The following is a 14,952-nucleotide window of genomic DNA, read 5'->3' on the forward strand; positions in this document are numbered from 1 at the left end:
TTACAGCCGTAACTTCGTTGTAGCCCGTGTTGACCGAGCCTCCGAGAGGAATCGTCATTTCTTCGCTATATCCATCATTTCGTTTCAAACCGCTTCGTTATAACGAGGTTCGACTGTACATCCAGGGAGGGATCTCTAAGCGAAAACTGTGCGCCACCACATGTGAACATCGAGTGGCTTTCCGACTGCGTCGCACAGGATGTGGCGGAGCACGTTCGGTTCGCGCGTCAACCGGAACGCGGAACTTCCTGTCGTAGCTAGGAGTTTAATTCTCCCCGGCAGCCGAGGAGGCGACCAATTTCGACGCCCTTGGCCTGCTGCGCGCGCTTTAGACACGCCGAGCTGCGCAATGCGCCCTCTGGGCTGTCGTCGGTTCGAGTTGCTTTGCCCGCACGAGGGAACACGTCTAGGGCGAATTACCCCTCTCGACACTGACAGAAGCAGCGCAGGGGCAAGGACGACGGGGGAAGCACATATAGACAAGGCGCTGATCACACACGCTGGGTGCTTGTTCTGGCGTCCATTTAACTCCTATCCTGCGGTGTCTTGTCGGTGTCAGATCAGGTCTCGCATAAGCGTCCACTTCAGCGCATTGCTGTACTTTTACACACGGTATACTGACTCGTCAAAAGTAGGAAAGTATTACGGTGTGTTGGTGCATACTGAACACACACACACACACACACACACACACACACACACACACACACACACACACACACACACACACACACACACACACACACACACACACACACACACACACACACACACACACACACACACACACACACACACCACACACACACACACACACACTCGCACGCACGCACAAAGATCGGATTTTCATGCCATTCGTTTTATTGCAGCTATAGCCTTTGTTGGTCGGACTGGTGATAACACTGGTTGTATAAGGATAGGATCGTATCTGCATTAGAACGCCCTTTGAAGATAGTGCGTGCGTGCGTGTGTGTGTGTGTGTGGTGTAGTGTGTGGTGTGTGTGTGGTGTAGTGTGTGGTGTGTGTGTGGTGTGTGTGTGTGGTGTGTGTGTGTGTGGTGTGTGTGTGTGTGGTGTGTGTGTGTGTGGTGTGTGTGTGTGTGGTGTTGTGTGTGGTATGTGTGTGGTGTGGTGTGTGTGTGTGTGTGGTGTGTGTGTGGTGGTGTGTGGTGTGTATGTGTGGTGTGTGGTGTGTGTGTGTGTGTCGCGCTTAGCGCTTTATGTGCACTCGAAATGCGAAAGGAAAATATAACCAATGCCATTACATCACAGAAAACGAAAGTGAACATAAATAACGCGCCCAAGAAAACAAAACACAGTGACACACCGCAGAGAAAAGTTGCAATGCTTTAAGATTTGAATTTGAAGCACACTGCTCGTGAATTCTTTCATAATGACCCACTTGTGCAGTCGCGGTAATGTTGTCACACAACGTTGCTTGTTTTGGAGGCCTATATATAGACAGCGCGGTTCGGACATCGGAACAGGCTCGGAGCGGTGCGCGCGAGGAAATCGGGGAACACAAGAGCGTGAGGAGGACTTCTCTTCGAAGTCGACACGTCGAGACCGCGATGGTACATTATAGCAGCATCGACAAAATTTACTCGGTACCGAGGAGTCGGCCAAAGGCGGCATCATTTATTATACATCTGTCTGCATTATTACGGCGCGCTCATAATGTATATGATGTCACTGCTGGTACTTCTCGGGCTGTTAACGCCATTAATAGTGTGCTATTACAGCTAGCATTATCGGCTCCCCTACTGCTAGTGCATTGATCTCACGGCTATTTTAACGCGATAACGTATGAAAGGCCCCGCTCTGCAGAAAAACCGGTGTCGGGCGTTGTGAGCGAAAAATCACGAGCTTATGGCTCTGGCAGGTGGTGTCCATAGAGCAACCAAGGAGGCAGATGGGCCACCCAGGTCACGTGACCTTGAGGCGTCATCACAACCTGCTCACCGGATAGTGACCAAACTGCCCACCGCGGCAGGTGGAGTTAAATTCAATGACTGGTCTCTCGAGAAGAGCAACCTGGGCCGCACAAGGCTTAGCACTGGGAGCACCTGCCATCGCAGGACAGTGGAGCATCGCTTAGCCGTTGCACCACTGCTCCAGGAGAGTTTATGAAGACTCCTAGCTAGAGATCTACAGACAGTTGCGCAAATCAGAGAAAATCGAAGAAAAATTCTCTCGGCTTAACCGCGCGTTTGTTCGGGCTCAAATTTCGCACAGAGGTTGCATTTAGTGGTCAGTTTTGTTTTATACTACATTTAGGTGGGGTACTTGCCTGATTCGAGCAGAATTATTTGGAAATCCCCATCGTCTGTGGCGACGGAGAACCAAAATCGAAAGACTTCGCAGCAATGGTACGCGTGGCGCCATCTCGCAGCCATCGGAGAAACGAGCTCTCCACTTAGCACAGCTGGGTTTCTCCGGTGGGTGCGAGATGGCGCTACGGGTACCATTGCTGCGATGTCTTTCAGTTTTGGATCGTCGTCGCCACATACGATGGGGATTTCCAAAAAATTCTGACTGAATCAGGCAAGTACCCCACCTAAATGTAGTATAAAACAAAACTGACCACCAAATGCAACCTCTGTGCAAAATTTGAGCCCAAACAAACGCGCGGTTAAGCCGAGAGAATTTTTCTTCGATTTTCTCTGATTTGCGCAACTGTCTGTAGGTATTCAAAGCATGACCTTGTGCATATATTGGAATTGAATTAAACCGTTACGCTATCTCGTCATACCCTTAAGAGGGAGCTTGTCTCCTGCAGTTTTGTTGTTGAAGGTATACCACTGGCTGCTACAGTAGCACTGGATCGAATAGCAGAACAGCACCATGAAGTGAACGGAATAAGAACGAACACGTGTGTGTGACACTCAAATTGCGCTGTTCACTTCATGATACTTCATAACCAACTGCACTGCACTGGCAATGACTTGTAAGGGAAAGAACACCAAGTACCGTAATATCCGGACTATTGTTCGTATTCTTGTGGATAGCTCAATATTCTGCTTAAGGAAAAAAAAAAAACTACTGAACTGTCCGCACCTGGTTGGTACATAGTCAGCAGGATGCACTAAACAATACGCACAACTTGAAATTGTGCCTGCTATTTATATTTATATTTACGTGTTTTATTTTCATTACATGTTGTTATTTTCATTAGATTACATATCCTTCCCATGTCCATTTCTTATTATAGTCGAAATGAAGAAGGAATAGGCATGGGCAGGGCATGTAATTCTAAGGCAAGACAGTCGCGGGTCGTTAAGAGTAACGGAATGGATTCCGTGAGAGGCTAAGAGCGGGGGAGGCAGAGTCGGGATCAAGTGGGCAGATGAAACTGAAAAGTTTGCGGGGATAAGGTGACCGCAGCTAGCAGAGGATAGGGTTAATTGGAGAGGTATGGGAAAGGGCTCTGTCCTGCATTGTGCGTAGTTAGGCTGGTGATGACGGTTTAGGTATTTTATTAATTGTGAACCGGGATCGCCGCACATTAGTTTCAGCCACCTGGGGTTCTTAAGCGTCCATATACATATCCTTAAGAGTAACGGGTCCGACTAACCGGTGGATTCCAAGAGAAGGCAAACGTAGCAGGGGGCGCCAGAAAGTTTGGTGGGCGGATGAGACTAAGAAGTTTGCGGGGATACGGTGGCCGCAACTGGCGAAGGACAGGGTTATTTGGAGAGGTATGGGAGAGGCCTTTGCCCCCCTGCAGTGGGCCTAGTAAGGCTGATGATGATGATGATGATACATCGCGCGTGAACAGTACACGAGCGCTTTGCATTCTTCCTCCATCGAAGTGTGGATGCCGCGGCGGCGATCGAACCCGCGCCCTCGGGCTTAGCAGCCAAAACGCTAACCAAGGAACCACCGTGTTGAGTGTTCGATGGCAGGGAACCACTGGGAAAGTTTGTAACAACAGCAAAAAGACATGTGTCAGTGATAATTGTGTTTGACGGATAAATAATGAAGGGCAATTTTGAAAGCAAAGGTACTCATACCCAGCATTTGTGGACAACAACATTTTTCAACTGGAAAGGGTTTATGAACATATTGTTTTTCATATATTGTAAGATTTCACTGTAACAATAAACATATGTACAGATCTCCCGTCTGTACGCTTTCATTTTTTTGCTATTAACGATTTTGCTAATCGTCAAAGGCGTTCACCATTGGTCTTCTATGGCAGTCTTGACTGCTCGATGCGAGCGATGGAAAGATTCGAAAAGAAAAATTTTGCCACGCATCGCGGAAGACTGTACCATTACCTTCAATATTTTCATAACAGTGCCTTACAATATTCCAATATGGAAAATTTTTGCCCAAGAACGCTGAACATGGCAGTATAACCCGCACCCAGTAGTCCGCGAAACACAAAATTTCAACTTTTGAGTGCGTATAGTCCGAGGATTGTATACATGAAGTTGCGATAGTTATTGCCAGTGTTACTGGCTTTACAAGTGGCAGCATTACCGTCCATTTCTAAAGCAGTAGCAGCGCGGTATATAGGACCGTCAGTGTTTTTGCGAAAGCAGTTTCTCGGTGCTTGTCAAGTGCCTGCGTGCTGCAGTAGCAGCACTTGTCACAGGGGATCGTCGTCGAAGGACCCAGCGAGCGGCCCTGTCGCCAAAATGCACTATCTGGCTCCGATAGGGGGCGCCGATAACTGGGCCGGCGCCAAACAGGTCATCCTGCGGGCGTGAGAACCCGGCCGCGAAGCACTTGTTTTCGTGCGATTGAAAACCGCTTTACTCGAGAGTATCCTCTGCTCGAGAAGTTCTGCGTTGTTTGCAGCTCTTTCCGATTTTTTTCGCCCCAGAAAGATTATTATGAGAATTAATCACATTTTCCTTCCCTATACGAGTGGCGGATTAACGGAGATTAGCCTTGTAATCATCATCAGCCTGACAACGCCCCCTGCAGGGCAAATACCTCTCCCATGTCTCTCCAATCAACCCTGTCCTTTGCCAGTTGCGGCCACCGTATCCCCGCCAACTTCTTAATCTCATCCGCCCACATAACTTTCTTCCGCATTAAATGCCCTGCCCAAGCCCACTTCTTCCTCTTGATTTCAACTAGTGACATACCCGCGTTTGTTCCCTCACCCACTCCGCCCGCTTCCGATTTCTCAACGTTATAATATATGTCCCTGTCACTTGTGATACCGCAGGTGGAACTCCGGATATTACAGGGTTAATCTCTGTTAATCTCTCACTCTGTCTAGAGAGGGAAAATGAGAATATTTCTCCTTTCGGCTCACAGACCTACGTGAATTGCTTATATCATTGTGAAATAAATTCGAGCAAAGGGTAACCCTCACTACAACACAACATAAGCTGCATTGGCAGGTGATGGAGCAGTTTAGAACTTTCCTATTGATTTACCGTAAGCGCTTGAGTATTTGGGCACACGTTTATAGTCCTTAGGCCCTCAGAAATCGTCAAATTAACAGAATTCAATTACGCTGTAATATTCTTTTTATAAATAAATTTCCCAATTTTTCGGATCTCTGCAATGAAAGGACCACCACTGATGAAATTCCCGAAGTTTATTACTTTTATCGGATCGTTTCAATTTTGCTCACCGCGCTGATCAAGTCTGCCAGTCTAGAATAATATGAGGAGTAAATTTTGAGATGTGTATGATTTTTTGCGTCTCCAGCGGCACTGAAAAGCCCTGCGTTTACTTGTGAGCCACTCGCAAGACCGTAGGCGATAACACTTGACGTAACGTAACACTGTTTAGCAGCCCATTATATTCACGTACTATGGTGTTACCATGCTCAAGCCTGCTTTGTTTGGCAGTCGGTACTGTATTGCTTAATTGGCTGGTTGGTTGGTTTATGGGGTTCAACGTCCCAAAGCGACTACGGCTATGAGAGACGCCGTAGTGGAGGGCTCCGGAAATTTCGACCACCTGGGGTTCTTTAACGTGCACTGACATCGCACAGTACATGGGCCTCGAATTTCTCCTCCAAAGAAATTCAACCGCCGTGGCCGGGATCGAACCCGCGTCTTTCGGGACAGCAGCCGAGCACCATAGCCACTGAGCCACCGCGGCGGCTTATTGCTTAATTGTGTAATTCTGCCTTGTTTGGTTTTCCTGTTCACTACTGAAAATTTTTTTTTCTTGTCTGCATGTTGTGATTCCTCTGGATGATCCAACTCCGCTCGCGAGTTTAGTCAGGCTGCAAATCTTATGAATCTCTGTAGAGTGGTATATTTATTTGTTTTATATCGTTAGATACTCAGCAAGAACTGAGCACGAACTCGGGAGTTTATTTACAATTTTTTGTGATGGAGACGACGAGCTCCACTCGGCGAGGCCGACCAGCTTCTCAACCTCTACGCTCCTCAACCTCAACGCACCTCTACCTCTACGCTCCTTTTCCCTTCCTCTTCATCGTTGAAACACAGCTTGTGACAATATATTGCTGCTTGCGTGGGGCACCGCCTCCAAGGCCAGCCCTGCGGCTTTGGTTTGGTAAGACCGTTTTTCAACGAGAGCTGTATATCCAACCAGTCCCGAAATGTACGTGAAAGTATGTCCGTAGATGTTTGCGAGCGCCATCTTGCGACAAGTGTGCAAGCTAAATTCTGACTGCCCTCTTATGGCGCGAACTCGAAGTAGTTTGTGAAAACGGTATATGATGTCTCACTTTAGAGCGAGGACTGTTGTTGAGACATCTGCCGCTGATCAAGCGTACAGCGAACACGTGACCACCGCGAGCTCACAGACCGCGCCTCCTGCAACTTTGGTTGTCATTGTTTGGGACCATGGTGTAAGAATAATTTTGGGACGCACGGCAGATACGCACGCTATTCGTGCACTGGGCGGTCACCTGATCGCTGGGAAGAGCTACGCGTGATCGGCGGCTGTAAGTGCCCCATAAACAGCTCTCGCTGCCACAAATTCTGAGGGGCACTTTGCTCTTACTAAAGTGCGATGAGGCGAAAGCCATTTCCGGCTCTGTTGCTGCCCCTATTACTGTGGTGATGACGTCATTGACGTCACACGCATGAGCAGTACATTTCCGGTTACGACACACTACGCCGTTTGATGGTGTGATCAGTTTTTGTTAATAATTGTTATTAATAGTTGTAAAATTTTTAATTAGTTTCTAATTATATTTGTGTTTTGACATACTACGCAATGTCGATGACGTCATCAGTTTGATTGACAGTTAGGGTGGGACAACTTCTGCGGACGCACGCGTCGGCGAGTCAAGGAGCCTATAAATGCTTTCGCCTTAAAAGTACAGTCTGTGTAACATAGGTGGCGCTGCCTATCAACGATGACGTCACTGCTCTTTTAATGCGCGTGTCTGCCACGGAGCGGCGCCCCGAGTGCTAAGTGCTGCCGGTGCTGCGCAGGTGAACGACAACGGGATCGTGTCGTTCCTGACTGAGGTGCCGAGCTTCTTCAGCGCCCCGTTCCCGCTGAGGTACCCGATCATTGCGCCCCTCTACTCGGACGTGGACACGCGAGAAGCGGGCCGCGTCTTCTATCGCGAGACGCAGGAGCCCTCGCTGCTGGCCCGATTCGAGCAGCTGGTGGCGTCGAACTTCGCGGCCGGAAGCGCCTTTCGCCCGCGAAGCCTGTTCGTGGCCACGTGGGACGCGGTTGGACCCTACGAACGCCGCGCGGACAAGCTCAACACCTTCCAGGTGGGTTTGCTGTGTGTGCTGCCTGAGGGAACGGAGCTGTGTGGAGGTCCACCATCTTGTTCGTCCAAGGAATCTAGTTATGAGGGAAAGCTGTCACTCTTTTACCTTTTATGCGGGAGCTATGCTTACTCATTTGGTCACAGTCGCCTGTATTTCCCATGGCTGGTCATTAGTCTGTTAATTGGTGTAGCGGTTAGAGCGGGTGCTCGCCCAACTCACTTATTTTGCGTAGCATATTGCAATCACTGGCCGCATTTGTTTTTCCAGTCCCGGACTACTTGCTGGCAGGTCTCGGCTTCCGCTCGGACAGGAAAAGCGTCATGGTCACATGACCTACTTGCCATAGGCTGCTTTCGAACACGGCGCCAGAGCCGGGCTCCCCCTCGGTTACCGTACAAGGACGCTGTCATCTGCTAGCAGACGATGCAAGCCACGGCCACTACGACGCCGAAGCAACGCCGAAGCAACGCCGTGCGCTCGATCATGATACTGAGTCGATTTAAAGACTGTACTGTCAGCTTAGCGTAGGTGCATTACAGAACTCAGCTTCGGAGGTATGCTCGCCGCTACTGCTTGCGGCGAAGTTCGCACAAAGTAGCCCAACTCGTTGCGGAAAGGCGGATAGACGAAAGCCTCCGCAAAAATGTTGACAACAAGCTCTATAGCTGCTCCAGTATACGAGTGGTTCACCTGCGATGCTTTCAGGTAAGCGTACAGACAGCATGTGGCAAAACAAGCGAACAAGAACCTCTTGACGACACGAGCAAACAATACGCGCTCGCAGCTCCGAACGCGCGTCCGTGTGCGGTGGATTTCAAGAAAATAAACGAAGATGCAAGAACAAAAAGTCTTGTGATGGCTCAGAGAGGAGCTACGGAGCTCATGTGAAGGTTTAACGCATGATATCGACCTCCAGGAACACGAAAAACACTCAAAATGCACAATGAGTCTAACTTAATATGGCTGCCAGCGCGGCGCGCAGCTATCGTCTGCTGCCTTCTCAGCAGCCCCAAGCAGCCCGCGGACTGCCATAGGCTAAAAACGAACGCGTTGCTATGGCGATGCAAGCAGGTGGGCGGAGCTTTCGGGCTGCCCGAGGAAAACAAATACCGGACTCGAGTCCGCAAGTAGTCCCGGACAGTCCGGAACTGAAAAACAAATGCGCCCACTCAGTTCAGCCCTTGGGCGCGGCCGGGCAGCCACCAAACCACGTGACGTGACGTCACGTAGTTTGGTGACGTCACGTCACGTGTTGACGTGACGTCACCAAACCACTTTAAAAAAAAGAAAAAAAGGGGGAAAAAAAGACGGCTGAGCATGGTGGCGGTTGCCACATCCCCGTTTCAAAGGGGGCGCTCCTATCCATCCATCCATCCATCCATCCATACGTCACGGAGGAAAAGCTGCTGAGAAAATCGAGTGCCGCCAAGCAATACCTCGCACAAAAAGACCGCGCAATATGCAACGCATTCTTGGCTTAACCAAGCTAAGCCTGGGCATCTTTTTTCTGGCCCTTGTTGTTGTTTTAAGGCGGAAGCCTTTAATGCCTCATTGTTGTAAGCAGGAGCTGTCGACAGAAATGTCACGCTTTTCAATTGGTCGAAATGGTCGTGACGTCACAGTGCGCGAATTTCATACGGGGCCAATTGTACTTTGGATAGTAACCATGCAGCCAAATAAAGGGATGGTATAGTGGTGCTCCAATTAAGTGGGACTGAGTTTAGTTAACTAGTAAATTAACCATTAAGCCTAATTAACCTAATTTTCTATAAATAAAACCGAGTAGGAATTTGGTCGAGTTGGGGAATTGACTTGGGGAAGTGACTCTTCAACTGCAGAAGAGACCAGTTTGAGTTCTCGAGTGCTTCGAAATGAGACGCTGCTTAGACGACGTGCCGAGGAAACGGAGGAGGATCGCACAAGAAGACTCGAGGCTTTCGCAATTCAACTAGGGTTAACCAGGGCTAAACCACATCTAATTTTTTGTCTTCAAGAAGATAATGGCGCGTACTCACTGCGGGTGATTGGCCAATACACGGGCGGCGACTGACAGGTGCTCGAAAGGTTAGAAAATGAAGGTAAATGAAATAAAAAATTATAAAGGTAATAATAAAAAAATAATACTAGTAGTAATAACAATAGTTAAATAAATAAAAAGTAATTCAGATTTGTTGAATTAAATAAACAAATCAAACACTATGAGATGGGTGACAGAAAGAATGAACGGGGCTAAAGGTGCTGTGTTTAGGAAGCTTTGGTTACAGATAAATTTTGAACATGCGAAAGAGTTTAGGATGGCAGCCGTTCGTGTATGAAAAGCAAGTTTGAATGGCGGACTGCCTATTCCAGTTACTATGCCCAAGGGCCCTTCTTTCTCGCTTCTTCTCCTTCTTTCAGTTCTTCTTTCTCTTCCTCGTCTGCTCTGCCTTGGCCTGGTTTCTATGTGATTCGCTTATTAGCCCTTTTCATTTATCCTGTTTTTTCTTCTCTTTTCTGTCTTGGCTTGACTTCTTTCTTCATTCGCCTCTTTTCCCCCTCTCTTGGCTTCGCTTACCTTGGCATTGTTTACGGATTTCTATGACAACTACCACTTCTGCAACTGGCTTCAGTTACGCGACCAGCAGGGGTGCGGTCCCAGTAACGGCTCTCGGCTAAAACAACCTTTTCCATGAAAATGTGCGCTAGTTAGGCAGAAAGGAAAGTCCGCAAAGCGCGAGAACTGACTTCTGGCAGCAGACGAGTGTTAAATGGCGCGGAGTTAATGTTAGCTTCTCTGCAATACATGGATGCTTTGGAGGCACGTGATCACGTTTGGCCAGTAGAGGCGCAAGCGGCGCTTGGAAAGGAAACGCGAAACACTGGCTCCTTTAAGGCGCGTTCACACTTGCCCAAAAATCCGGCGAGCGAAGCGGATTCGCGCCCATCAAAAACTAGGACCGGTTCTCATCTTGACGCCCGGTCAGGTGGAACTGCCGCGCCGCTGCTGTTTCTCGCTTTTGCACACCACGTCGCTGCTGGCGGCATACACAGATATAGTGAGAAAATTAGGGCATAAATTTACCCTCTCTACGTACCATAAGTGTATGCATGCTTACGTACGTTAAACGCAGGCGCATTCCCACTTTAAGTTCAGCATATGCTAGCACAGACGCAAAAATAAACTCAGCGTATAGTGGCGCCATCCGGTTGTCAAGACGGGAAGCATTACTGTCAACAAACCGACCCTCCTCTTAAGCCTAAAAGCGGCAGAATCGTCACTCTGAATGAAAAAATAAGGCAAATTTATTACTTATACGTTTTCTTAGAGGCGAGGTGAGACGAAGCAGAAGATCGGTGCCCCATTTACGGCCAGTGAACGCACTGAAAAAGGCAGCAACAACAAGAATTCAGTCCGAAGCGAGGGGTCCGGCTTCCAAGGGCGCCGCCACGTTTGTCGCCGGGTGGCGGAAATCGGTCCGGACCGATCGGCCTCTCCGCGCCGCTGTCCGCCGCGCTCGGCGTCAAAAGCAGCCGAATCCGCTTCGCTCGCCGGATTTTTGGGCAAGTGTAAACGCGCCTTTACAGTAACCCTACTTCCAGGTGGTGGTGGGCTCCTCGACCGAGGGTGCTGGCGAGACATACGCGCTGCTCCTCTACCCACACGGCGGTCTGCAATGGGTGGTGGGGGATGGCAAGAACCCGGCGCTGCCAGACGCCAAGGCCCAGGCGGGCTTCATGGCTGGCGACGAGCACCGCTTCACGGCGCTCAGGGGCTCGGGCACCGACCACGTGATCAACCTGGACCGGATGAGCAACACGGCCGTGCCGGGACAGTGGCTTTACCGCATCTCGGGCAACCAGGCAGTTGGACCCGACCTGGTCAGCGCCGAGCTGATCAGCGGCGGCAACACGTGCAGCACCGCGAGGGAGCCCTGCCCGCCGTCCACGGAGTGCCGCGACTTTGAGACCGGCTTCTGCTGCCACTGCGCGCGTAGCTTCTTCGGCAACGGCAAGAACTGCATCGCCAACGGTCAGTGCTCGATTGTCACCGCGAATGCACGGCGGTATAGTATTGGGGAGAGGGGGGGGGGGGGGGGGCAAACGCTTCACAAATTCGCATATCATCTCCTTTTTGTTCCGAAAGCAACACTACGCCAGCCAGCTCGGCTCGTCGCGTGGTCGCACTTCAGCCGTATGCCGTGGCCCACGAACGAACTTGAGCCGCCGTTGCCTAGCAACGCCGCAGCAGCGCTCCAACAAATGGCGCCGCCGTCGACGCCCCTGCCGCTCGCTCCACCAGATGTGCTCCACTGGGATAGAGGGAGAGGAGGTGTCGCCTCGCGGGGGTGTATACTATATATGCGCTTCGCCTCAGTGGATTCCAGTAGTTATGGAGAGAGCGAAAGAAAGGCAACAACGAAGCGAGGAAGAGACAACGCGCTCAATTGCTTTCGCAATTCAACTAGTATTAACCACAGCTAAACCACAGCCAATTGTTAACGCGAGAGCGTTAAAGTCCTCGTTCCCCAGAAAATCCGGTGTCGGCATTGTCAGCTTAGTCGATGCGATTCGGTTCGATTCGCAAAACATGAACGAGAGCTCTTGGATGCCATTGAAGGGCAGAACAAATAGTTTTCTCCGTTGAGAGTGGGTGTTCTACGAGTAAAGCCATTCTTGATCCCCAGGAACTGAGTGCACCGATTACGTTACAAATAAACTTTCTGCAGTTCCTGCTCTTCACTTACTCTATTTTTGTTTTTCCTGTTCTCTTTTGTTGTAGGCGTCCTTAGGGATACCTAAACGTTTCACGGTACCAGCGCCCAGAGTATTCTCCACCAATGTTTTCCTTTTGTGGTTTCGGACCATCCTATAGAGAGCGATAAAACAAGAGCAGAGTGTTTGAAGGAACAATAAGCGAATGTTTTCATTTTTGGGACCTGCAAAACACCTTAATTTCGCTTTCTGCCCCTCTTGCAGCCTGCTGGTAAAATAATTCCCTCGTAAAAACGCGAGGCGCAGATATGGTTAAACTACGATGGACTGCTGCACGGCGCAACACAAAGCACACATCGCAGGAAGGTAATTGGAACGAGCGCTCAGTGTCCCTTCTACCTTTGTTTGATGTGCGCTTTGTGTTGCGCGATGCAGCAGTCCATCTGAAATCATGAGCCAACTAACCCCTAAACAAATGCCACTAAAATTTCTTAAACTTTGTGCAAAGTAACACCAGTAAGGAGTTGTAAGAAATAAATCCTTACTTTAATCCAGGAAGCTTGGTTGGTTGAGCTCCACAGTTCCAAAAGAGGTTGCGTGGAGAAATTCGCGCCGTTCCGACCGATTTCTCGTTCACCAAGTATCACTTCGTGTTTTTTTTTACTTTGTTTCGAAAGCACCAACCTCGCCAGCCTTAAGTTGATTTGCAGTGGACACGTGGAGGGTCATGCCAGCTAACTATTCAATAACTTTGATCTCATCCTTATCCCTTATAAATTTTTTTCAGACAGTCCATAGACTGTCGATAGACTTCTGTCTATAAAGTTTATACGCTCTCTATGGTCAAATCCTAGAGAACAGTATATAGACAATACAGTTGCTATAGACAGTCTATAAACAGTCTATAGATTTATGGCCATACACTTTTAGTAGGCTTTTGTCTATACGAGTCTATAGACTATGAATAGAAAACAAAGTAATATCTATAGGAATCGTTCATATTTATAACTGCGCGAACAAAACAAGGACCGAGCAAGAACACAGTACGTTGGTTTCTCATTTTTTGCTCAGGTTTTAGTGATCTCTCCTTTGCCTTTTACCATGTTTATGTCTTCATTTCGTTGTTTTTGTCTTCATTTCGTTGTTTTATCTGTGCTTCTTGGCGTGTTCGACATGTCGTGGACAAGGCACGTGGTTCGCGATCTTCGTCTTTTTGAGGTAAAATTTGCGCGTGTTTCTGAGTCACTTGTGTGCCGCTAGGCGCCTGGCCATTATCGTGGATTGTTTGGGACGTTCTGAGGAGATAGCGCACGTGTTTTAAGTGTTTTAAATGTTACGGATGGTTTGGGGGGGGGGGGGGGGGGTGTTGATGGTATCCACAGAGGGTATAAAAAGACTACGGCAATCTTTTCGAATAAAAGTTGGAAGTCTGCGCTTGTGTGTGCTACTGTGTCCTTGCTCGGTCCTTGTTTTGTTCGCGCAGTTTTAAATATGAACGATTCAGACCAACTAGGCCGCCCGAAGATACTTTTGATCTATAGGAAGGCAATAGACTCTATAAGAAGTCTATAGATTGTCTGTAGATCATTTTTATAAGGGATGTTTAAAAGGTATGTGGCGCTAAGTGAAAAACTGTTGCGTTCGGCCCCTTGTCGCAATCTGCCCCATTCATCCCTAAATGCCTTGTTGGTCTGCCCTCTTGCAGGATCATCGCTGCGGGTGACGGGCAAGCTGACGGGCTCCCTGAACGGACAGGTCATCAGCGGCGAGGTGGACTTCCACTCGTACGTGGACACAGCCAACGGGCGCACCTACACGGCCCTGAGCCGCGTCTCCCCGACGTCGCTGGGCAGTGACCTGCGCGCCCTACTCGCCCTCGGGGACATCATCGGATGGCTCTTCGCGCTGCCGCACGATGAGCGGGCGCGCAGCGGGTTCGTCCTCACCGGTGCGTGGCTACTCCGGAAGCATCGCGCATGCGCAGCGTCGCTTACAAGGAAAAGTCGGAGCAGCTCAAAGGGACGAGACACGCATACGTATAAAACGAACGGGCCATGCAGCAGTCTCAGTTGTCTCTTATACAGGGTGTTTCCCCTAAGATGTTCCCCAATTTTTAAACATACGCTTTGTGAGTTATAAGAGCAGTTTTTTTTTCGTCATAGCTTCGTCAGCGCTGTATCGCATCAGAAAACACCTAGAGACTGGTTCACATGCAAGCGACTGAGCGGCGCGTCGGAGCAAAAATTTTCAACTCGTTAGAACCGCGCCGCTCATTTCCTCGACGACTCAAAACAGGTTTTTGCGCCGCGGCGGCAGGATTCGCTAGCGTTTTCATTTGCATATGAAACAAGCGTAAGACGTTCCAACTAGTAGGCTGGTTAATCAGTATCGAGTAGTTAACTTTTTAACTGTTCCTGTTAGTCTCCTAAATTATCGAAAGGCGTGTAGCCCACCGTAAGTAATATCCATGTCAGTTTTTGGAATTTAGAAAACGTAGTTACCCTCGGCGCCGGAGCCCAATAAATCTTGGCTACATCGCGCCAAAATGCATGCTCTTTCGGGAAGCTTGCAGGCAAAGCAAT

General features: G+C 49.2%; 1 protein-coding gene across 1 annotated transcript in view; it reads left to right on the forward strand.

The window, feature by feature from the left end:
* The window catches only part of LOC149358141 (nidogen-like), a 44,925-nt gene that overhangs the window by 14,211 nt on the left and 15,762 nt on the right, over positions 1-14,952 (forward strand). The window contains exons 2-4 of the mRNA XM_089585072.1: positions 7,385-7,678; positions 11,258-11,687; positions 14,076-14,318. Of these exons, the coding sequence (XP_089441198.1) occupies positions 7,385-7,678; positions 11,258-11,687; positions 14,076-14,318 (967 nt within the window). The remainder of the gene's footprint in view (positions 1-7,384; positions 7,679-11,257; positions 11,688-14,075; positions 14,319-14,952) is intronic.

The sequence above is a fragment of the Amblyomma mixtum genome, chromosome 3 (genome assembly GCF_055824585.1).
Source record: "Amblyomma mixtum isolate Tamu chromosome 3, ASM5582458v1, whole genome shotgun sequence".
Taxonomy (NCBI): Eukaryota; Metazoa; Arthropoda; class Arachnida; order Ixodida; family Ixodidae; genus Amblyomma; species Amblyomma mixtum.